The 23,580-nt window shown below is 40.2% G+C and overlaps 1 protein-coding gene across 2 annotated transcripts in view; it reads right to left on the bottom strand.

Annotated features, from left to right (window-relative positions):
* The window catches only part of LOC119783964 (phosphatidylinositol transfer protein beta isoform-like), a 32,605-nt gene extending 9,482 nt beyond the window's left edge, over positions 1 to 23,123 (bottom strand). For both annotated transcript variants that reach the window (XM_038285745.1, XM_038285746.1), the window contains exons 1-9: positions 23,013 to 23,123; positions 13,263 to 13,293; positions 12,756 to 12,901; positions 12,471 to 12,562; positions 12,315 to 12,322; positions 12,149 to 12,223; positions 11,977 to 12,060; positions 8,396 to 8,473; positions 3,332 to 3,442 (exon numbers count right to left, since the gene is read on the bottom strand). In XM_038285745.1, the coding sequence (XP_038141673.1) occupies positions 3,332 to 3,442; positions 8,396 to 8,473; positions 11,977 to 12,060; positions 12,149 to 12,223; positions 12,315 to 12,322; positions 12,471 to 12,562; positions 12,756 to 12,901; positions 13,263 to 13,293; positions 23,013 to 23,098 (711 nt within the window). In that variant the 5' untranslated portion in view covers positions 23,099 to 23,123. The remainder of the gene's footprint in view (positions 1 to 3,331; positions 3,443 to 8,395; positions 8,474 to 11,976; positions 12,061 to 12,148; positions 12,224 to 12,314; positions 12,323 to 12,470; positions 12,563 to 12,755; positions 12,902 to 13,262; positions 13,294 to 23,012) is intronic.
* Between the last annotated feature and the right edge of the window lie 457 nt (positions 23,124 to 23,580).

Consider the following 23,580-nt stretch of genomic DNA (forward strand, 5'->3'; position numbering starts at 1 on the left):
CTCTCAGGATACGTCCCAGCTTCTACTTCATGTGTCACTGTTAGGCCTCAAAGTCAACTTGGCAAAGAGTTGTCTTGTTCCATCTCAGACAACCACCTTTCTTGGGATGCATCTGGACTCTGCTACCATGATGGCCCGTCCATCTGTTCACAGGGTGGACGACATACTCCAGCTTGTCCGTCGATTCAGACTGGGCAGGGAGCTTCCCTACATCATCTTCCTGCGAATGCTGGGCAAACTGACATCAGTCACTCGTGTCGTGCCCTTAGGGCTGCTCCTTCTGCGTCCTTTGCAGCGATGGCTCAACAGCTTTCGCCTAGACGCCAGGCTGCACAGGCATCGCAGGCTAATGGTGACCAGGAGCTGCCTCCATGCCCTGGCTCCTTGGCGAGACGGGACCCTTTTGTCCAGTGGTGTTCCAATGGGGCTAGTAGTGTGTCGAAGGGAGGTGGTCACCACGGATGCCAGCCTCATGGGCTGGGGTGCCGTGTGGCAACACAGAGCTATTCGGGGTCTCTGGGACCCAAGGGAGTGCACCGAACACATGAATGTGCTGGAGCTGCGGCTGTGCACATGGCCCTCAGGTGCCTTCTGCCCCACCTAGAGGGAAGGCACGTGCTGATTCGGACAGACAACACCTCTGTTGTTTATCATATAAACCACCAAGGTGGCACCAGGTCAGCACGTCTCTTGAAGGTGTCGAGGGATCTCCTGGAATGGGCGTTTCCCCGTCTGTGTACCCTGCGCGCAGCGTATCTGCCAGGACGGCAGAACCAGGTTGCGGACCCTCTATCCCGCCAAGCACCTGTACCGGGAGAGTGGTCTCTTCACCGCGACGTAGTGCGCATAATCTGGAACCTCTTTGGGCAGGCAGAGGTAGATCTGTTCGCCACAGAGGAGTCGACCCATTGCCCCCTATGGTATTCCCTAACCGGGATGGCGGGCGCACTGGGCCAGGATGCACTGGCTCATCCATGGCCGCAGGTTCTCCTGTATGCCTTTCCACCCCTCTCACTGATTTGGCCGACTCTACGGAGGGTTCTCGAGCAGGGCCACAGAGTGTTGCTGGTAGCTCCGTTCTGGCCATCGCGGCCGTGGTTCCCGCTGCTTTGGAGTCTGTGTCACGGTACTCCATGGCGTCTTCCAGCAAGGAGGGATCTGCTGTCTCAGTTGGGGGGACAGATATGGCACCCCAACCCTCAACGTCTCCAGCTGTGGGCATGGCCCCTGGGAGGCTGACTGGGTGTTCAGACACCGTGAGACACACCGTATTGAGTGCTAGGGCTTCCTCCACTCGGCTGCAGTATGCTAACAGATGGCGCCTCTTTTCTCAGTGGTGCTCTGCCCACAATGAGAACCCAGTTTCCTGCTCGGTGCCCACTATTTTGGAGTTCCTCCAGTCTCTCCTTGATAAGGGCCGCTCTCCTTCGACCCTTAAAGTGTATGTTGCAGCAATTTCATGTCTTCACCGAACTGTTGACAACCGTACAGTGGGGTGCCATGAACTGGTTTCACTTTTTCTGCGTGGTGCTCGTAGGTTGTGCCAGCAGCCAGCCCCACGAGCCCCAGATTGGGATCTGCCGTTGGTTCTCACAGCTCTGTGCCACCCTCCATTCGAGCCTTTGGCACAAGCAGAACTCAAGTGGCTTTCCTGCAAGACTGCTTTCCTGATGGCTATCGTCTCAGCTAAGAGGGTCAGCGAGCTGCATGCTCTTTTTGTCAGCCCTACGTGTAACAGGTGGAATCCAGATGGCTCTGGTGTTACCCTGTGGCCTAATACTGCGTTTGTTCCTAAGGTGTTGTCTCCTTTTCACCGTAACCAGCCATTGCGGCTGGCTCGGTTTCAGCCTCAATCTGGTACAACTGAGTGAGTTGTTGTGCCCAGTAAGAGCGTTGGAGGCATACATTGCAGCCACCGCCAATCTGAGACGCTCGGACCAGCTTTTCCTATGCTATGGGGGTCCAAGGTTAGGCTGTCCTCTTTCTAAACAGCGTCTGTCCCATTGGATTGTGAGTGTCATCTGCCACGCCTACGCTGCAGGTCACTGCTCCCTGCCAGTCGGTGTGAGAGCACATTCCACCAGGAGCGTCACCGCTTCCTGGGCTGCTTTGAGGGGGGTTCCGCTGGAAGCTATATGTGCTGCTGCTTCATGGGCTTCCCCAACCACCTTCACCAGGTTCTACAGTGTCAATGTGGCTGCCCCTCATCCCCTGGGTCAGGTCCTTTTACAAGGTTCTGCTGGGCCTCCTCTGTGAGGTATGTGCTCAGGATTCCTTGTGACATCGTTGGCATTAGTCATTCAGTGCTTTCAGCACCGCCCTCTGGCGGTCAGTAGGGATGAAATAGAACCAAAGTTACGTATGTAACTACGGTTCTATGAATCCCGGATGACCCATGACCGCCAGAGCTTCTCTGTCACTCAGAATCCTTGCTTTTGCGAGAAGATTCTGTAGGAGCAGAGCAAAGGATGACACCAAGCTATATAGCTTCTGAGTGGTCATCCGGTGTCACAGGTGTGACTCTGTTGGTATAATTACTCGAACTGCGCATGCCCGAAGGGAACATTCAGTGCTTTCAGCACCGCCCTCTGGCGGTCATCCGGGATTCATAGAACCGTAGTTACATACGTAACTTTCGTTTTAAAGCCACAACATAACCAGTGCCAAGTCTTTTTTGCAGCTATTTTTCTTTGTATCTTTTTCTTAGTACGTTTGATTTGGTGATAAGTGGAGGCGTTGCAGAGACAAGGGTCGAACAAAACCGAGAAATACCGGCTGTTTCTCGGTAACTCGATTTTGAAGCTTTGTGTTTCGCTCTTCGCATGTGCGACTCCACTGCCTTAATTCCCATCGTTCCGAGCTTGAATCGCTTCTTGCACAAAATAAACTGTGCCTCATGTGTGTTCCCTGGTACTGGTTTTAACCATGGAGAAAACTCTTGGCTGAATAGCCTATTTTCGTTACATTTACACTTGCTCATATTTTCCAGACAAAAAGTTAATGTTGCATCTCCCAAATATCCCGGCCACAAAAACGCTTTTATTGGTTCCGCTATCGGGACAGAACCAATAATGGCGAGCAGTTATTTTTTTTATTTAAAAAAAAAAAAGGTCAATTTTAACGTTTTATTTAGATTACAAAAATAAATCGTAATAAAAATAATCCTATTTATGATGTTTTAAAAATTAAGAGCTACGAAAGACTGATTTAAGACATTTTAATACTAATTAAGGCCTTAGTTTTATTTTGAAGAATTCAATGCCTTTTAAGACTTTTCAAGGACCCGCGGGAACCCTGGTAACGGTGACTGTGAAAAACAAAAATCACTAACCTCATGGATGAAGTTCTCCACTTTGGTTTGCAGCCCCCACCACTTAAACTTGACTGTGACTAGTTTGTAGGCGCACATCTTTGGGCAGTCACTTTTACTCGGCAGCTCTTTCTGTTGGGGAAAATAAGCACCGCTCCTTTAAAAAGTATCAAACTAAATAAGGAAACAGAAAACTTGACAAACTTTCCATTGAGCTAAATGTGAAAAAACAGCATAAGGATAAGAGAACGCCGCTTTAGACTCATCTTAGATGCGTGCAAAGCTAAAAATCATTAATACATAATGCGCTGGGTTTGGAGCTTACTAAAATAATTATCAATATGAAGTTGTGCTGTGCGAAGATAAAAGCGCCCTAATCTACAAGACACTTTCTAAATTCATCCATCGCTGCTTGCGATGTGCCTGCCTCTGAAGAAGAGAAGACAAGAGAGGGGGGGCACTGTGTGTGTGTGTGGGAGGGGGGTAGAGCAAAGTGGATAAACTCTAGATGAAGGGACCATTTCCCTGCTTCCGCCCTGACAGCGACACCGCTCCCGACAGGCGCGCCTTTGTGGCCACAGAAGGCAGATAAAACGGTGCTCATAAAGCGATAAGGGTGTCGCGGTGCAAAGCCGGTTACATTATTAACACCTAGGACCTGCTCGCCCCCTCCAAAGAACACACACAGGCGCACGCTCTCCCTCCGAGAACACCTGTTTAATTAATCACTTCATTCCAGCTCAGCGTTCCAAGTGGAAAATGCCACAGACTCGCCTCAATCACGCCCCATCCTGCTGCCGTTTGATGCAGCGATCATGAAGGAGCGCGAGAGAGGCGAAATGAGAAACATTTCTAAATTTGCAGTGGGTTTAGAAAAGTTGTCATCGCTAAAGGAGAACTTCACATGAAACGGATTCTACATCAAAACACTTACGGTGACATTTCTTCTCTCCCTCTCTGTGCCCCACTCAAAGGAGCACAAGTTTTCAGAAATACAAAGGCCTGCCGATATGCAAGCATGTGTGCATGCAGAGATAGACAACAGTTTTATTGCTCTGAGAAGCTGGCAAAAATTATGCTTCTGTTGTCACATAACTATAATTTTTTTTTCTCCCCAACCTTTATAATAAAACACTTTTTCCTTGTCCGCAGCGGACGGGAAAGTGATCCAATTAAGAATAACAAAATAAAAAAAGTTACGCTCTTTATTCTCACTTTTAAAAGCAGTTAGGATGTCTTTGTTATGTTAAAAAAAATGTTGCAGCAGAGGAACGTTTTCCCATGGTGCACTTTAAGGGATCCACTGCAGAACAGACTGTAAGTGCTCCATTAACGCAACCAGTTTTTTTGTTTTGTTTTTTTTTTTACATAAATATGTTTGCCTAAATCAAATCCTTTTAATCAAAAGTGTCGGCTTTCAGAAAAATAGTTCAAATTTACAATCATTGTCCCTTAAAGTGAATCTTTATCAATTTTACATCAACATTGTGCCACAAAAGAATACAACTCAAAGATCAGGACATATACACTATATTGCCAAAAGTATTTGCTCACCCATCCAAATTATTGGAATCAGGTGTTCCAATCACTTCCATGGCCACAGGTGTATAAATTCAAGCACCTAGGCATGCAGACTGTTTTTACAAACATTTGTGAAAGAATGGGTCGCTCTCAGGAGCTCAGTGAATTCCAGCGTGGAACTGTGATAGGATGCCACCTGTGCAACAAATCCAGTCGTGAAATTTCCTCGCTCCTAAATATTCCACAGTCAACTGTCAGCTGTATTATAAGAAAATGGAAGTGTTTGGGAACGACAGCAACTCAGCCACGAAGTGGTAGGCCACGTAAACTGACGGAGCGGGGTCAGCGGATGCTGAAGCGCATAGTGCGAAGAGGTCGCCAACTTTCTGCAGAGTCAATCACTACAGACCTCCAAACTTCATGTGGCCTTCAGATTAGCTCAAGAACAGTGCGCAGAGAGCTTCATGGAATGGGTTTCCATGGTCGAGCAGCTGCATCCAAGCCATACATCACCAAGTGCAATGCAAAGCGTCGGATGCGGTGGTGTAAAGCACGCCGCCACTGGACTCTAGAGCAGTGGAGACGCGTTCTCTGGAGTGACGAATCGCGCTTCTCCATCTGGCAATCTGATGGACGGGTCTGGGTTTGGCGGTTGCCAGGAGAACGGTACTTGTCTGACTGCATTGTGCCAAGTGTAAAGTTTGGTGGAGGGGGGATTATGGTGTGGGGTTGTTTTTCAGGAGCTGGGCTTGGCCCCTTAGTTCCAAGGAAAGGAACTCTGAATGCTTCAGCATACCAAGACATTTTGGACAATTCCATGCTCCCAACTTTGTGGGAACAGTTTGGAGCTGGCCCCTTCCTCTTCCAACATGACTGTGCACCAGTGCACAAAGCAAGGTCCATAAAGACATGGATGACAGAGTCTGGTGTGGATGAACTTGACTGGCCTGCACAGAGTCCTGACCTCAACCCGATAGAACACCTTTGGGATGAATTAGAGCGGAGACTGAGAGCCAGGCCTTCTCGTCCAACATCAGTGTGCGACCTCACAAATGCGCTTCTGGAAGAATGGTCAAAAATTCCCATAAACACACTCCTAAACCTTGTGGACAGCCTTCCCAGAAGAGTTGAAGCTGTTCTAGCTGCAAAGGGTGGACCGACGTCATATTGAACCCTATGGATTAGGAACGGGATGTCACTTAAGCTCATATGTGAGTCAAGGCAGGTGAGCAAATACTTTTGGCAATATAGTGTATCTTGGACTAAAAATAATTCATCGATTTCCAACAGCGGCAATACTTTAACTTCCCTCTATTTACCTGTAAAGGATAACACTTGGGAAAACCATTGACAAAGTGTTCTGATTAAGTATATTTAGGAAAGATAATTCTTACTCATTAACTTTATCCCAGGCTTTTAGCTTTGATCAATGAATACAAAGTTTATCACTGTAATTAAAATTGCTACTGTACAAGAAAACTTGCTGCAAGACTACATCAACATCATAATGCAGTAAACCCACACACCAAACAAATCTATTTCATTACTGAAATTAAACTAAAAAGCTTATCCTTTTTTATTATTTTGGGTTTTAAGAAAATAAGGACCTAATGTTCTTCCACTCCACCCATGCAGCCTCAAATGGGCCAAAACACAAATCAGACAACTGCCTGTCAAACGTCTGGAGCTTTGCTGAGCATCTGTTCCTCTTGTTTTTGGTTTCTAGTTTGAATAAAAAAAAGAAAGAATAGTGATCTTTAAATTAGACTCATAAGAACATTAACATCATCATCTATTAACATAAAAAGTATCTGTTTCCCTTTTACTTTCACATTTAGCATGTAACAGAGTAGAGCATAATTAGGAAATGGAGAATTATACAGGCTTCACAGTTTGTAGCACTGCTGCCTTGCAGCAAATAGGTTCTTGTTTCAATTCCAGGGTCTTTCTGCATGGACTATGCATGTTCTAACCTTGCATGCGTTGGTTCTCTCTGGGCACTCCAGCTTCCTCCCACAGTCCAAAAACACAACTGCTTCTCTAAATTGTCCTCAGGTGAGTGTGTGTGTGTGCGCAAGTTTTTTGCCTCTGTGCCCCTCTGTGTTATGGTCAATTAACCACAGGTGGACAGCAGTGGATTTTATCTATACGCTCTTGATTTTCAGATGACATATAGTGATGTGTTCCATGAGGTGCCTAAAACTCATTTTGCAACCAAACCTTGCTGTTAAGTTGTCCAGAACCATAACCCTGGTCTGTAAAGTGACTTCTGTGAAAATTATTCCCATGTTCATTAAACTAATTAGGTAACTATGAAAGCCAGTTGGCCAAACAGCATTTTATATAGAGGTGTTGGAAGAAAACCTCTTAAGTTTTAGAGTGCATTACATAAAATCCCAGTCATATAAAGTTTTTGGTTGTAATGAGACAAGTTTAATTGGGTATGAATACTTAAAAACTGTAAATTGATAACATAAATGTAGCAAGAAGCAGCAACATTTCTATTTAGAGCTTTTCTGTCTGTGTCTCAAAACATCTGTTCAATTTAGATCCAACAAGCCAGCCTTCTCTGCACAGAAGTCTCATGCTGATTTTCTAGCTTTTCAATCTAATTAATATCTCCTTATAATCAATTCACTACCAAATCGTGAGGGAACAGTAACTCGGCAATCAAGCACTGTTTAAAAAGAGACCATTAACCTTCCACTGAATTTGTTATAGTCTGTGTTTCTGCTATTCACTGCAGCTTACCATAGTTGTGAATTAGTCCTTAAATGTGCGACTCATCCCAGGTATACTGTGCCAAGTCAATCTAACTGTGTTTATATTCTCTGGGTGTATGGAGTGCAAACTGCAATTAATTAGGGAAGCAAATCTAATAAGAAACTGAATAATTTAGAAAGATTCCAGTGGTTGAAACAGCAGACAGAGTGAGATTCTAGCAGCAGCTTTACATCTGGTGATAAATTAGTACAATAATGAGCAGAGTCTTTAGTTTACAGAGCTGCAGCCAAAGAAAATTACAACATGTCTAGCTACTTCATACCCCGTGGCCAAGGCATAAGACTCCAGTTCAGGTGGCTAGTCTGCCACAGATTCCAGGCTGGATTTAGTTTTTGACTGTGAGCCAGTCTAACATCAAAAGTATTCTGCAGGTAAAAAAAATCTGGTTTAAATCTTCTGCAGATTTAGACAGGTTATTCTCCAGGACTGCCCTGTATGCAATGATGCTACCCCAACATATTTCAGGTCTTAGTAGATCTGAGGTTTTGCAAAATCTTCCCTTTTTTTTACATAAAACATCGAACAATGCATTGTTGGGTATTTAAAGCTTGGAATCTTGTTTAGTATGCCATCCTTTTTATACTTTCCACAACTTTAACCAAAAATCTCATTATGCACCCCATTTTGCAGTTCCACACAACTTTGTGTTGCTCTTTCACATCAAATAATAAAGTACAGTACTGCGTTGCAAGTTGATAAAATATGAAAACATTCAAAGGGTATGAACTGAATGCCTCTGCAAGCTGATTTGTGTTTTATATCATGCTACTATATTATTACCTTCCAGGTTGGCCCCAGGGGTCCTCTGGCAGTTTTAACCGACTTGAATATGGCTGGGTCTTCATCAGGCTTGTAGTCCTATGGAAAGAATTTTATTTTCAATAATTAATGTTGCAAACCCCAGAAAAATTTTACATAACCTGCAAAAACCCCCAGGTTGTGCAACATAAACTGTTTTTCACAATGGAAAATTGGAAGGAAGGAAATAATTATGTAACAACGCATATTAAAGTACAGTATTTGTAGATATCAGAAAGATACCCAGCAGTGCTAAATGATGTGGATTGATGAGAAGGTGGGCTACGCATAAAGCTTATTCAGTCTGGCACAAATTATCTGATGAAACTACTCATAGTGCCATTATAAAGCTGAACCTGGTTCTAAGAACCGGAACACACATCTAAAAGATTAGCATAACATGACAAAAATGAACGTCATTAAATACAAGCGAGAAAAAAAAAAGAATGAATGGTTTTCAGCTTAACAACAACTCGAGTGCCCAGTAATTTTAAATAAATCATCATACGCCTGCAGCTAAAAAGATTCTTTTTTCAGGGTTACTTCTCAACAGAAGGATGCCAAACAGAGAGAGAAATGGAAACGCAGCCACGTGACAGCGCTGCACACATTCAGCCACAATAATCTGGTTGTTTTAATGCTCAGAGCTCCATTTCTATAACAATACACAGCGGTACTAATGAGGTCTGTGAATCGATGTGCCGGGGGACACGAAGAGGAGCTACTTCTCAAGTAAAAGAGCTTGCTTAGCCACGCAGGCATGTGTGCGTTTGTGGAGTTCCGCTGCACACCGCACAGTGAGCTTTAATTACGCTAACAAACTCATCTGTGCTGGCGGTACGCCCTGGGCCCTGCAGTCATGCCCGAGGCTGAGGGCTGATAGGGCCCTGAGACACAACACACTCCTTCAGCAAGGCAAACACGTCCGCCTCGTTAGCTACCCGCAGCAAACAAACATGTACACACACAGCAGCCAATGCTCCTCTCTCAAGCAGCAGCACATTTAATTGTGGCCCAGAAATGAGGCAATGGGATGTCAGATTTGGGCAATAATGTGCAACATCTTCAAATAAGATTTCAGAAGGCTCAAAAAAATAAATTTACTCTTTGTATTTAGAAACTATAGAACACCTTGAAGCATCCTAAAAAGTTGCTTATTACTTATTTCAACTGCAAAGCAAAATGTGACATTATCATCTTGAGTGAGTTAATAATCAACAAGCAGAAGAACAATGGTTTGCCATCAGTGCTGAATCACTTGTCAAGCAGGAATGTCAAAACATCGGTTTTATATCTCCGAGGAGTGAGGGGGTTTAAAGTAATGATGGAACAAGCTGAGTTTTACTCATAGACCAAGAAACTTCTTTGTTGGGGAATAATCTTCAAATTTAGTAACAAGGTGCATTTGTTTAAAAATAATTAATTATGCAATCCTTTAACAACTGTTAGAGATACCAAAGCTCTTTGGTATCAACTTCTCCCAAAAATAAACGTTCTGAAAAGGTAACCATTTAATCAGGTCACACCTCCAGCTTTCAATGGACAACTTCTACTTTAAAAGCAGCTTTACTAATTTCAACAGTAGGAAAGAAGGTAAAAATCAGGATGTGAAAATATTCCAACTAAAGCTAATAGTAGCTCCACAATGTTGCAGTTAAATGTCAGACGAGTTTTTAGTAAATAGTTAGCCTGCTTTTTGTTTGTTTTAGATTTTCCAATTAAATAATATAGAATAAGACAAAAAACGATGAAAATAAATGGCTGACCAAAACAACCAAAGAACAGCTCATCCCAAGCTTGGCCTACACCATTTGCAAACATTTCCAATAATCAGATATAAGTCTGTTAGGTCACAATTACCCCATTTACACTACCCTTGAAAAACCGTGCCAAGACCGGTCCGAGCTCAGTAACTGAGATAACTTATCGTGTGTAAATGGAAAGCAAACTGAACTGAACCGAGCTAGACACAACCGAACCGAGCTAACTGCAGACCAGTTCCAGAGGTGGGCTCGGCTCGTTTTTTCCCTGGCTCGGTTCTCTGATAACAAGAGCGCAAGAGCAGAACGCGTCATCTCCATTGCGATTCACACTCCATTCCAGTAGTTGGCAGTAATGCCCCTCCAGAAACAGAAGAACAACTTCTTCTTCAACTATAAACAACAATCGAAATCTTCTCCACGCAACATTTTAAATAATGGCATTTTAAATAATAACACTGAAGTACAGCAATAATAATCAAGCTTAATTTTCTGAATGTGACGGGTGCCGCCATTTTGATTTGCTTGATTCCCTCCTTCTTCGTCCTCTTCTTCTTGTGTTTAATGGCGGTTGGCAAACAACTTTTGGTGCATTACCGCCACCAACTGCTTGACTTCCTCCTTCAATACTGGCAGTAATACCGCAGATCGTCACTAGGAGGCGAGGAACCGAGATAGCATGATGTGTAAACGGTCGTCAGAAGCGAGCTCGGCCTGGTGAACTGATCAGAGCTCGGACCGCTCTCGGCATGGATCGCTTTTTCAAGGGTAGTGTAAATGGGGCTTATGATTCTCTCAGAGCTTTGAATAGGCCTTAGAGACATTAATAGTTGCAGATGGTGGAAGCCGTCCACGTTCTGCTGCATAACAGGAATAAGCTTTATGTTTCAGATGTAAGGCAACTTTGTGGTTCCTGAAATTACACCAAGTCAACCATTTTCTGAAGCTCCGCAGCCCTTTTAAGTACCTTTGGGATTTTATTTTTCTGAAATGTACTAGCTTCACCATTTCCAATGCTTTCTACTGTTGCCTGGTTAGTAAACAAAATAGGATGAAAATTCTCATGTTGCTTTTTATTAAATGAGAGAAGGATCTTTGTGTTCTCTCTGGGCAGCTCAGATTTTACTGTTGAATCATAAACACTGACTCTAATTCAGAAAATGAGATCTGCAGTGAGGTAGAGTTTGTTCTGGGTTCTTCTGTGACCTCCAGTATGAGTCGTCATTGCATCTTGTATGGATATTGAAAGGTTGGCCTATGTTCCCCACAGCTGCATGTTCTCCCCTTTCATAGATTATAGCTCCAACTGTGATTCCCTGGAGTCCGCTGCCTTGGAAATAGCTCTGTAACCATTTCCAGTCAAATAGAAGACATTGTTTCTCATCTGTTCTTGATGCTGCTTTTTATAAGACTTACGGTACATTTCAATGAATGGATTCCATTTAAAGAGATTACTTGAATTTACAGATCAGTTTCAGTCTGATAAAACCTTGATTTCCAAATGTTTGGTAAGGTACAGTCAATTTCTAATTTAGACGTAATTACTCTTTTAATGAGTAGGTTAGCATCACATTGTTCCCTTTTTCACAAAGGCAAAAAAATCATTAAAAAAAGCTTTTGTAACCATTACAAAATTGTTTCATTTTCTCAAAATGTGTGACAAAAAATGTATAATTAGCAAACCCAGGTAAGCAAAAGAGGCATATATTATGAAGTGTAATAGTGTGCAATGATGTGAAGCTGCCACATGGAGGCACTAAATCAAAGCCCACTGTGCATCAAATCTTAAAGATTTCTACTTACAGCAGCAGACACTTGGCTTCTGTCTGCAATGTCGATGGGAACAACGGTTACATTCTGCCATTTTGAGTTGTCAAGTTTATGCACCTGTTTAAAATACACAGATCATCAACTTCCTTTCTCTCCAAGGTGTTCAAATTTGATTTAGGAATTAAGTTAAAATGTGATAGCTTACATTTTCCTGCTCTCCCATGTCGGGTTTGTGCCATGTCTCAATTTTAATGAAGAAACTGTCTTTCATATATTCATTCTGAAGAGGAAACAAAAGAAAATTCACTATGAGAATATACAGTTCACTGACAACTTTACATTTTTTAAAGGTTTTTTTTAGACATACATACCGTCACAACTGCATCAAGGTTAACCGAGAGGGGAGAAGAAAGGGAAAATGTTTTAAGTATTACTGGTTACAATGAAAATGACAAATAACCGAGTGTGTGTTTTATCCAAGTGAGTATGTTTGTTTTGGGCAAAGCAGTAATCAGAGGGGAACTCACTGGTTCTGCAGTAGGGGTAGGCATTCCAAGCTTTTTCATGGAATACCAAGGAGCCTTCAGGGGCAATGAGTCTGACAAAACCTGGGACTTTACTGAAGTGTGAGGGAGGACAGGGGTAGACAAGGAAAAAGAGACGACAATTCAGGTTTCTAGGATCTACAGCACAGAAAGCAGGAACAGCTTCACAAATAAGACAACACTGCCACTTCCTGGTAGTACTGCACTATTACATGCCAGAAATGATGCACATCATATTATCCGTTTTATGGATAAAAAGACACCTACCTCTTTAGATGGTAAATTTTGTGTGTATACTGCCCTTTCTCTCCATCCTTCTCATAAGGTTCATTCTTCAGTACTTCTATGCCTTCACCGCCACCTGTTTCATTTTTACTTGCTTCTGCCACAGAAAACAGCTGGCCAACTTGATACTGAAAAAAAAAAAAAAACAGTGACATTCAACTACGCTCAAAGTCATTTCTCTATAGAGCAGTTCACCTGAAAATATTTAAGGTTAATCCACTCTTTAGAAGAATATATATTACTATTTACCACTGTGAAAGTAAAAATGTTATGCTACTTTGCAGTAAGATCGCTCAAGAGAACATTATTTTGTATATACAGTAAAACAGAGCTTTAGTAAAGTTTAACAAACAACTGAAAGAGTCTTTACTCTCGTTTCCTTTTTCTGCATTTCTATACTTTCAGATCTGTCCACATCATGCAGGAATTCTACATCTGGGATATTAACATCCTAGTGAGTGATTCTAGAGAATAAAAAAGGTCACTCACCTCCTCAACGCTACAGGGTAAAACCACTCGGCTGCAAAACAAGAAAACAAATAGATTTAGTTTTCAGGGTTACAGTCATTTATAGGCAATTCGGCTTAGAATCTCTCAATTCTGCTTTAGTTAATATGCAATTTTAAACAAAACTTTACAGTAACCGAAATATAAAGGATGTAATAAATAAAAATTGGAATAAACACTAAGATATTCCAGATATACAAATGGATCAGCTTTACTCAGTGTAACTTAAAGAGCTGATTGCAGGTTAGTGCCTCACTTCTATCGGTGTTTAGAAAAATATTTGAGAATTTGGTTTTTTAATCAAACTGTAGTTTTATGTTTTTCGGGTTCTTTTTGTAAGAAAATTTGACTTCCGTATCTAAAACAGGGCACCAGAAGTGACGAACCGTTGGGGAGTTTACTTAGCTTTCCAGTAGTAAACGATGGATGCCAATGCTAATTCAGACAACATACTTTAAAAATGTGCAACTAGAAAACCGATCACAGATAAAAATCTCTGGTGGAAAGCAGTGAGAAACACTAGCTTTGCTCTGGCAGAGAGAATAGATCCAGTTTTCTTCCTTTTATTTAAGGTTTGTGTAGCATTGACCTCAATCACAGTTCTCAATCAGCCATCCACTAGCAAATGAGTGCAGGATCTCCTGTTTGCTGAGCCGTCTGCCCTCTGAATGTTTGCATAAGGATTGAAACAGCGTTGTTTTATTTTAGTCCTTCTGAGGGAACAAGTTTCATCAATTTAACCATCATTATTCAGAGTGTGAGCAGCCCCCTATCAAAGCTACATTTTACCATGTTTATGATAAATAAAATCCACCTCAAAACCAATTACACATCCACTCTACCCGTTAACTACCTCATCTCCACAGATGAAGGAGCACAGAATATTTGACTCATTGACGTGAAATCAAATGACACGACTTGTTAGAAAAAAGTAAATTTTAGGGACATTGCTACGGAATATCACCAAAACACTTAAAATCCTAAATGAACTTTTTAAATAAAATCTATTATTTTGCATTTTGGCAAGAACTAAACCTTAAACCTGCAATTTGCTCTTCAAACAGTTTGTAAAAAGCAACAACATACCTGACAAATTAAACCAAACTATTTTAAGAGAAATGATATTGAAGGCAAAAGATATAATCAAAACATGTTCTGAGTTTTAAAAACATAACCTCCATATTTTTCCAGAAGGGAAATATAAAATATCTGTTAATACGGGAAAGAAACAAAACTAAAAAGGAAAAGAGAGTGATAAACAATCAAACATCAAAGCCATAAAATGTCAGATACCATCAGATGCAGAGTTAATAGCCACTAAATCATATAAACTGGGTCTAGAACTCCTCCAGTGGAAAAGTTTGGGTTTAACCTGGTTTAATTTCTTTAAAAAAAAGTCTTCTTTAGGAAATCATTGGTTGAAAAAATTAAACAGATGAATTGATTTGCCAAAATAATAGTTGGTTGCAGCCTTAGAGATTATCATAAAAAACATAATTGTGTTTTATTTGCCTCGGTCAAGGCTAACAAACCCTCCTGTAACTGTTGCATCTTAACTCCTCTACCATGACCTGCAAGTAATCAACCCCACAGATTTTTTGTTTTTGTTGGATTTGTTTGTAAAAAAAAAAAAAAAAAAGTAGCAGTCACTACATGAACAGCAAAGTTTTCTCCAATTAGAACCGATTTTGATAAAATTTTATTGACAAAAAACAAACAAACAAAAAAACTGGTTATTTGAAATTAAAGTTGGACCTTAGTGCAGCATTCAACACTGCGGCTAGGGTACCTGGAAAACTGGATCAACCTTTGTAGTCCAAACTTTCCTACGTAAAGGACAGATACCTTTTTGTGTCAGTAACTTAACACCAAAGACCAGGGGGAAAAAAAAAAGAAAAAAAAAAACTGTGGGGGAAGGGGGAAAAAACAAACAAACAAAAAAAAAACTCTGCTGTTCCCCAATCTTGGGTTAATCTGAGGTGCACCTCCTATTCAATATCTACATTCTCAACTCAACTCTAATCTTAATATTTAACAACATAAGTTACCATTAGGGGTGGGCATTTATCATAGCATTTATAGTTATTGTGAAAAGATTCTAGACATAAGTACTTTGATTTATCACATAAATAATACATTAGAATAAGTGATGATTTAAAACTCCAGAAACTTAAGTGTAAAAACTTTTATTTCAGCTATTTTTCTGTCATTCTAATTTGGGCATTGTAATAGGATATGATTAAATGTGGTTACCATGATGTAAATGGTGTTCTTTATGTTAATGGTGTTAGAAAAAAGCTGAATTTAAAGTTTATGTTCTTCAATAGTATTGCTGGGTTATGATTACTCCGGTAAGCAGGCATAAAGTTGGGTCACAGTGGCATCAGATGCAGGAGTTTGCCCTGCAACCCAATGATTGTCCGTTTACTCCTAATTTCAGCGATGTCGTGTTTTATCTCCAGATTTTTCCCACCACTGATGAGAAAAATAAAATATCTCTTAATACGTAAAAGAGAAAAAAAAACAAAAAAGGAAAAGAGTCATACAAAATCAAACATCAGAGCCATAAAATGTCAGATACAATCAGACCCAGAGGTAATAGGCACTAGATAATATAAACTGGGTTTCTTAATAAACTTTGACCTTTTTAAACAATTACCTAATTTTCGGCCATAAACTTAAGTGTATCTTTTGCATTTAATGAGGCATTTTGGTCTAACTCTAAAGCCTGGTTTATGCTCAGAAACCAAGTCGTCTGCGTGTGTGTCGCAGATATGCCTCGGCCCCTTCTGCAGACACTCTGCTGCACCTCTCCAAAATTGTATTTCCTGTTTGGTACCATAACAGGTTGTTTGTATGAACGCCATTGTGGAAAACGACTTGTGAAGTTGGAATCGCCAGAAGAGCGAGGTACGGGAGAACGCTGAGACCCTTTTTCCACCTGGATTCCCTCTTATTTTCACCCTCATGTCCCTCCGTTGTCATTTTAACCAAACATTTTATTCAGCTGAATCAACAAAACATGCAAGTTATTTCCAGACAAATGAATATCATTCCACAGCTTCAGTTAATAAAGCTCAGGGTGTTTTGCCTAAGGTTGTTGATTTTAATTAGGGGATGCACAGATTTGAAACTCTGGACTAATATTGACATGATATCAATATTTATTGAGATTTTTTATTATACCCTTCACTATCACTTTAACACCATGAAAAAAAAACTACAGTGTCGACATTGCCTCTCTGCTTCAGTTAATATTTAGAATCCCACGATGCACCAATCAGTATCACGTGACCAAACCTCTCCCTTTTAAAACAGATACACCAAGTTGATGTAAATAAATATAAATTTTTAACATTGGTCCTTTACTTACCAGTTACTGATATGCTTACAAATGGCCAACATCAGTCAATACCAATATATATTTCATCCTTAATAATAAAAAAAAAAAAAAAAAAAAAAAAGCCCATCAATAAAATCTCTGTTGCAGACATATTTTGGAGAAACTGAAAGTGCAATAACTTTGGGATGACACAGTTAAATATAAACTCAATATATTAGGACAATGGAGAGAGAATATGTGTACTAGTATGCACTCATTCAGTGCATTCTGACAATTCTCTGAAAGAATCTTTTGGGAACAACACTTCTACGTCCTGTAGTCCATGGTGTATGTTTACTAGGGATGGGGATCGTTAATATTTATTGATATCGATACCTTTATCGATACTCCTTATCGATCCGAGTCTTTATCGATACTTTTCTGTCATTTGGTCGAAAGACGATGCGACAATGTTTTTAACAGACAGAAAGGAAGTGGGAAAAAAATTATTTGAAGAAATGTCCTTTATTTTGAAGAAATGTCTTCCTTTGGTTTAAAGAAATATATACATTTTTTTCACAATTTACAATGGTTAATGTATTGTCTACTGTCACTTTTCATCATGTTTTTAGTGATTAGGAAAATATTTAGCAAATAAATAATTGTATTTTAAATTAAATGTAATTTTTAATAAATGTTGGCATCAGTAGTTTAATTATATATTCTAAAATAATTAGAGCAATATACAACTGTATTACTCATGTTTCTCGCCAAAAACTCAATTTCCCTTTTCTTTGCGTTACACTTGAACGCATCATGATAACCTAATTGTCGTTTTACTGAGCCAATCGAACACATCATCACGCAGCACGTCTGAAACAATTTACTTTTCAAGCTAACTAGCTTGTATGCTGCCGATTATAACACGGATTTCACAATTACTATTTTTAACTGACCGGACAAGCTACAAAGTCTGTGTGCGCGCTTACCAGTGGCATTCTGAGTGGATGATGAAGACGGGCCCGACTGTGGTGCGGCGGGGCAGCAGCAGGAGGAGGAGTCTTTTCAACCCGGAGACAGTCGAAGGTACTGCATTTGGCCTTTATTTGATGCACAATACTAATGTGCTTGGCCATTGAGGTTGTGTTCCCCCCTTTACAAGAGATGATTTTGCAACATAAGTTGCATTTCGCTTCTTCTTTATCTTTGAGCTTGGTAAATTAAGCCAAACTTTAGACCTTTTCGTACGTTCAGCCATCCTCGAGTCGCGAGCGAAGTTACAGTAACTGCCAGACTTCACTTGTTTTACTTTTATCTGTTTACGTTTATCTGTTTGCTTACAATTTCATTCCAAAACATTGGTGGACATGCTGCAGTGATTGGATTGATTAGACTTAAATGCTGTGACGCGACTCGAGACACACACAATTATGTTACAGGACCTCCAAGAGAAAAAAAAACAAAAAAAACCGACCAGACTCAATAGTGGCATCGATAAGCCCAAACGTTATTGATTTTCGGGTTTTTAAAAAAGTGGAACCGGGTCCTTGATAGAACCGGGTTTCAATCCCCATCCCTAATGTTTACTGGTGCATCTTCCACAGGCTAGATAAAAAGGTCCTGACCACTGACAACTGGCAGCCTTCCATAACCGTCTCAGCTTAAAGGAATAGTACACCCAAAACATGATTAGCCTTCATTTTCTACTCACCCCCATGCTGAACAACACTCTGGAGTACTTTTTTGATATCTCAAATGCATCTGGAGATCTGGGAGGCTTCTTGCTGTCTGCTGACATTCAAATAATGGAGGTCTATGGTGACCGAGACAGAAAGGTCCATAAAAGTCCACAAAAACGTGTCAATATTCCTCCATACTGCTCGTCCAATGTATTCCAAGTGTCCTGAGTGGGTAGCATCCAGAATTTACTCGAAACGAAGTCATTTAGAATGTTTTTAGAGCATAAACAGTAGTGTATAGGATTTGCTAAAAGCGCGCTCACGACGCTACGGAAGCCCGGCAGACCAAACCAGATGAAAGTGCGCATTCAGCGTCTCCTCTGCCAATAATGCAAGCGTAGAAGAAGAAATGTGCTGTTTACCTGTGCAAAGAAAGAAACAACGAAAGAAAAATGTCTGAGGACTTCAGTGTTGAGGAAGAGCATGAGTTCTTTGCCGAGCTGAATGCGCTGGTTTGGTCTGCCGGCTTCCGTAGCGTCGTGAGCGCGCATGTGCGCGCTTTCAGGAAATCCTATACACTACTGTTTATGCTCTAAAAACATTCTAAATGACTTCGTTTCGAGTAAATTCTGGATGCTACCCACTCAGGACACTTGGAATACATTGGACGAGCAGTATGGAGGAATATCAACACGTTTTTTGTGGACTTTTATGGACCTTTCTGCCTCGGGCGCCACAGACTTCCATTATTTGAATGTCAGCAGACAGCAAGAAGCCTCCCAGATCTCCAGATGCATTTGAGATATCAAAAAAGTACTCCAGAGTGTTGTTCAGCATGGGGGTGAGTAGAAAATGAAGGCTAATCATGTTTTGGGTGTACTATTCCTTTAAGGTCCCCATTATGGCAATTTTATCTTTAGGTTTTTGGAGTTTCTTAAATTCAGCTGCTAAAATCTGTTTTCTACCTACTCTCAATCATTATGCCAGTGGCTCTCCCAGGGAGAACTGTTTGCCAATCAATTACAACTTATTTCAATGCCTGGGCTGCTTCACTGTCTGCTAAAAGAAAATCCTTCACCCATCACTTCCTGACCTTGAGTTCAAGCATTCTAGGGTCAAAAACAGGAAAATGATCTGAATCAAAGCATCAAGTCTACCTCAGAATGGGCCTATGAAAAGCAAAGAAATACAATAACAGAGAATTTGGGTTTTATCAAAGTCAGAACTTAGGAAAGATTAAGATACTGTTTTACAGAAACAAAAAAAAAACAAAAACAAAAAAAAAATTCTGGAAAAATTAGGTTCAAGGGAAAATGGCTTTTTTTTCTTTTTCTAAATCATAGGACCAGGTATGTTTAATGGCTCTGTCCTTGAATAACCTAAAATTAAAGAAGATTGGATTTAGTTAACTCTGGTAACATTTTCCTGATGTCAAATTCAGCTTGTGAAACATTAAAGCCCAATCGCATGCAAAATAAACTGTTTTTGATTTGACTTGAGTCATGCTGCCAACATCTCATCAAAAAAAGAAAAAAAGAAAACAACTAAAACATAAAACTAATGAGGAAACTCCATAAAGTAAAGGAGGAAATTAAGGGAGGAAAAAAAAAAATAAAAAACTGCTCCTGGGCTGGACTACACCCTGCGGACGACCGCAAGAATAAACACACTGCTCGCTTGAACTAAATGGAAATTCAAAGTCAAATACCTCAAAACAAAAACATCGATAAAAAGGGTTGCATGGCTGACAACAAACCCATAGAAATTCTAATTTAAAGTTGTGCAATACATGTTAATGATAGAGCAAGGAGGAGGAACAAAAAGTAAAAATTTTAGAATATTTAAAACATCTAATTGCAAAGGATTATATATTTAATGAACCCAAAATGTTTTGTACCAATCCTGTAAGAGCTCAGAGTATGTATTAATTCATTGCACCATTAAATGTGATGAGCAAGAAGTTACTCCTCTCTGACCAATGAGGGCAAAAAAAAAAGGAAGTTCCATCTCAGCTTAAATCCAAAGCAAGGCCTTCTTGCCCAACACTTCATTTCCAGCATTAACAAACACAGAAAAATGTGAGATAATTCCCAAATAGATTGACTGCTGTGCTGTTTTTCCAGCTAAGGCTAAACTTAAATGACACCCTAAGATAAGCGGTTAAAAGACAGGAAGAAGCGGAACGAGTGATGCTTAGTTCTCATATCATCAAGGTTTCAGGGAAATTCAGGGTTATACATAACAGAGATATGACTTGAACCGTATGCACCATAAGGTAATTTGAATGATGGTGCATTAGAAGGAATTGTGTAATAGAACAAGGCTCTAAATACTTTTAGAAAGTATTGGCAGTAATGGATCTTGCGGATGAGTGCCTTTCTACTTTGTTTCTCATCATACAGTAAGGTTAATGGAATAAAAGCTACATGGTTCAGAGATACAATACATTCCTATGATATTCACAACATTACATACCTAATTCAAATAGTTTCTAGAGAAAGAAACAAATGATTTTTAAGAAGCCATAAATGTAAACATATACACATATACATATATATATATACATATACATACATATATATATACATATACATATACATACATATATATATACATATACATACATATATATACATATACATACATATATATACATATACATACATATATATACATATACATACATATATATACATATATATACCTCCTTATCCACATTCTTCCTTTTTTTCTCCATCCATCTACCTACATAATCTGGGGGTATGTGGTTAAAATCAATTTTGTGTATTTGTTTTGTTTGAGAGATTAAAAAAGAAAACCCATTCTTGGTTTAAAGGAATAGTACACCCAAAATGTGATTAGCCTTCATTTTCTACTCACCCCCATGCTGAACAACACTCTGGAGTACTTTTTTGATATCTCAAATGCATCTGGAGATCTGGGAGGCTTCTTGCTGTCTGCTGACATTCAAATAATGGAAGTCTGTGGCGCCCGAGGCAGAAAGGTCCATAAAAGTCCACAAAAAACGTGTCAATATTCCTCCATACTGCTCGTCCAATGTATTCCAAGTGTCCTGAGTGGGTAGCGTCCATAATTTACTCGAAACAAAGTCATTTAGAATGTTTTTAGAGCATAAACAGTAGTGTATAGGATTTCCTAAAAGCGCGTTCACGAGTCTACGGAAACCGCGGCAGACCAAACCAGACGAAAGTGCGCAATCAGCTCAGCAAAGAACTCATGCTCTTCCTCAACACTGAAGTCCTCAGACATTTTTCTTTCGTTGTTTCTTTCTTTGCACAGGTAAACAGCACATTTCTTCTTCTACGCTTGCATTATCGGCAGAGCAGACGCTGAATGCGCACTTTCATCTGGTTTGGTCTGCCGGCTTCCGTAGCGTCCTGAATGCGCTGGCGCGCGCTTTCAGGAAATACTATACACTACTGTTTATGCTCTAAAAACATTCTAAATGACTTTGTTTCGAGTAAATTCTGGATGCTACCCACTCAGGACACTTGGAATACATTGGACGAGCAGTATGGAGGAATATTGACACGTTTTTGTGGACCTTTCTGTCTCGGGCACCGTAGACCTCCATTATGTGAATGTCAGCAGACAGCAAGAAGCCTCCCAGATCTCCAGATGCATTTGAGATATCAAAAAAGTACTCCAGAGTGTTGTTCAGCATGGGGGTGAGTAGAAAATGAAGGCTAATCATGTTTTGGGTGTACTATTCCTTTAATGGGCAACAATAACGTTTTTCACCCATCAAACATTTAAGGCCCATTAATATAACAGCTAGCAAAATTACTGTATTGCCTCTTTGGTAATAACTTTAGCTCACATATTTTTTTTTACATTTTGACAATAAGGTTTCTTTAGAAACTCCACTGCATATTCTATGTGTTTTTAAGAAATTCTGTTACCAAATCAATACCACTTGTTTTCAGATGAGAAAAACGCAGCCAATTAGAGATTTTCTTTAATCAAATTTTTATTCCTTCACAGATCAAACCTTTTATCTTTGTCCCTTTCGAAGACTAAGACGTAATAATCCATGTGGAAATTACACACAAGTTCTCACAAGCAAAAAGGCACAGATAACGGGTTAGGTTTACAAGATAATGCCACGTAATCTATTGTGATTTGTCAAATAATACTATTATCCTGCTGACTGAGTGTGTAAATCTAACTTACATTACGCACGCAGGCATTAAACGCTTAATGAGTGAAAGTTATAAGAGTAAATAGGGAAGGTTTGCCTTCAGACAAATTCCCATCAACTGTTTTTTTCTCGCCTCAGCTTCAGCCTGTTTGTGTAAATACTGTCTGGGTGATATCACTGACAGAACAACGACTTCCCTATCCAGGTGACGCTTTCCGTTAGCTAAGCTAGCATTAGCAATTAGTTTTAAATTCGATTCTTTACCCACTCATAGCAATGGTTTAAGAGCTTCTAATACCGATTAAATGGAGCCTGCGCCTTTATGAGAGACAACGTTTTAACTTCAAGTTAAGAGAAGCAACAGCTGCCAAACAATCACAAGCCGCTGTCAAAGCCGGTAGGCCTTACCAGCTCCTGAACAATTCCTCGTGTCCCTAAGCGAGATAAAATAAAGTTTTGACCAGGGGAAAAAGTAGTGTTTAACAAAGCCAAACTTGTCTGTGTCACTAAGTACTCAATAAATATAAAGGAAAAGTCAGAGTTTGTACGATAAGACCAAGAAAACTTACTATTCCTTGATGAGAACCATCGTTGCTGACTTCTCTGGTCTCGCTGGTCCTGCCCATACACCGCCGCTGTCTGATACTGACGTCATTGGCTCTTAGAGCCGTGCCCCGTCCCAGCCTCAACAGCTGTGATTGGTAGAAACAAGATGGACACCCCCACTAATTAGAATCAACCAATCAAACCTTTTATAGGGACACTTCTTTAAAATGTCTTTACCTAGCACATTTTGTTCAAGTTAAAGAAACACAAAAAAGGTTTTTATATATATATATATATATATATATATATATATATATATATATATATATATATATATATATATATATATATATATATATATATATATATATATATATATATATAAAACGCTGCTCAGTGCAGTGCTTGCAGAGAGAAGGTTCTGGGTTCCCGGCCTGGGGTCTTTCCGCATGTTCTCCCTGAGCATGCGCTCCGGGTACTCCAGCTTCCTCCTACAGTCCAAAAACATCACTGTTAGGTTAACTGGCTTCTCTAAATCTTCCTTAGGCGTGATTATGTGCGTGAATAGTTGTTTGTCTCTGTGTTGCCCTG

The sequence above is a fragment of the Cyprinodon tularosa genome, unplaced genomic scaffold (genome assembly GCF_016077235.1).
Source record: "Cyprinodon tularosa strain WSP-4 unplaced genomic scaffold, ASM1607723v1 ctg214, whole genome shotgun sequence".
Taxonomy (NCBI): domain Eukaryota; kingdom Metazoa; phylum Chordata; class Actinopteri; order Cyprinodontiformes; family Cyprinodontidae; genus Cyprinodon; species Cyprinodon tularosa.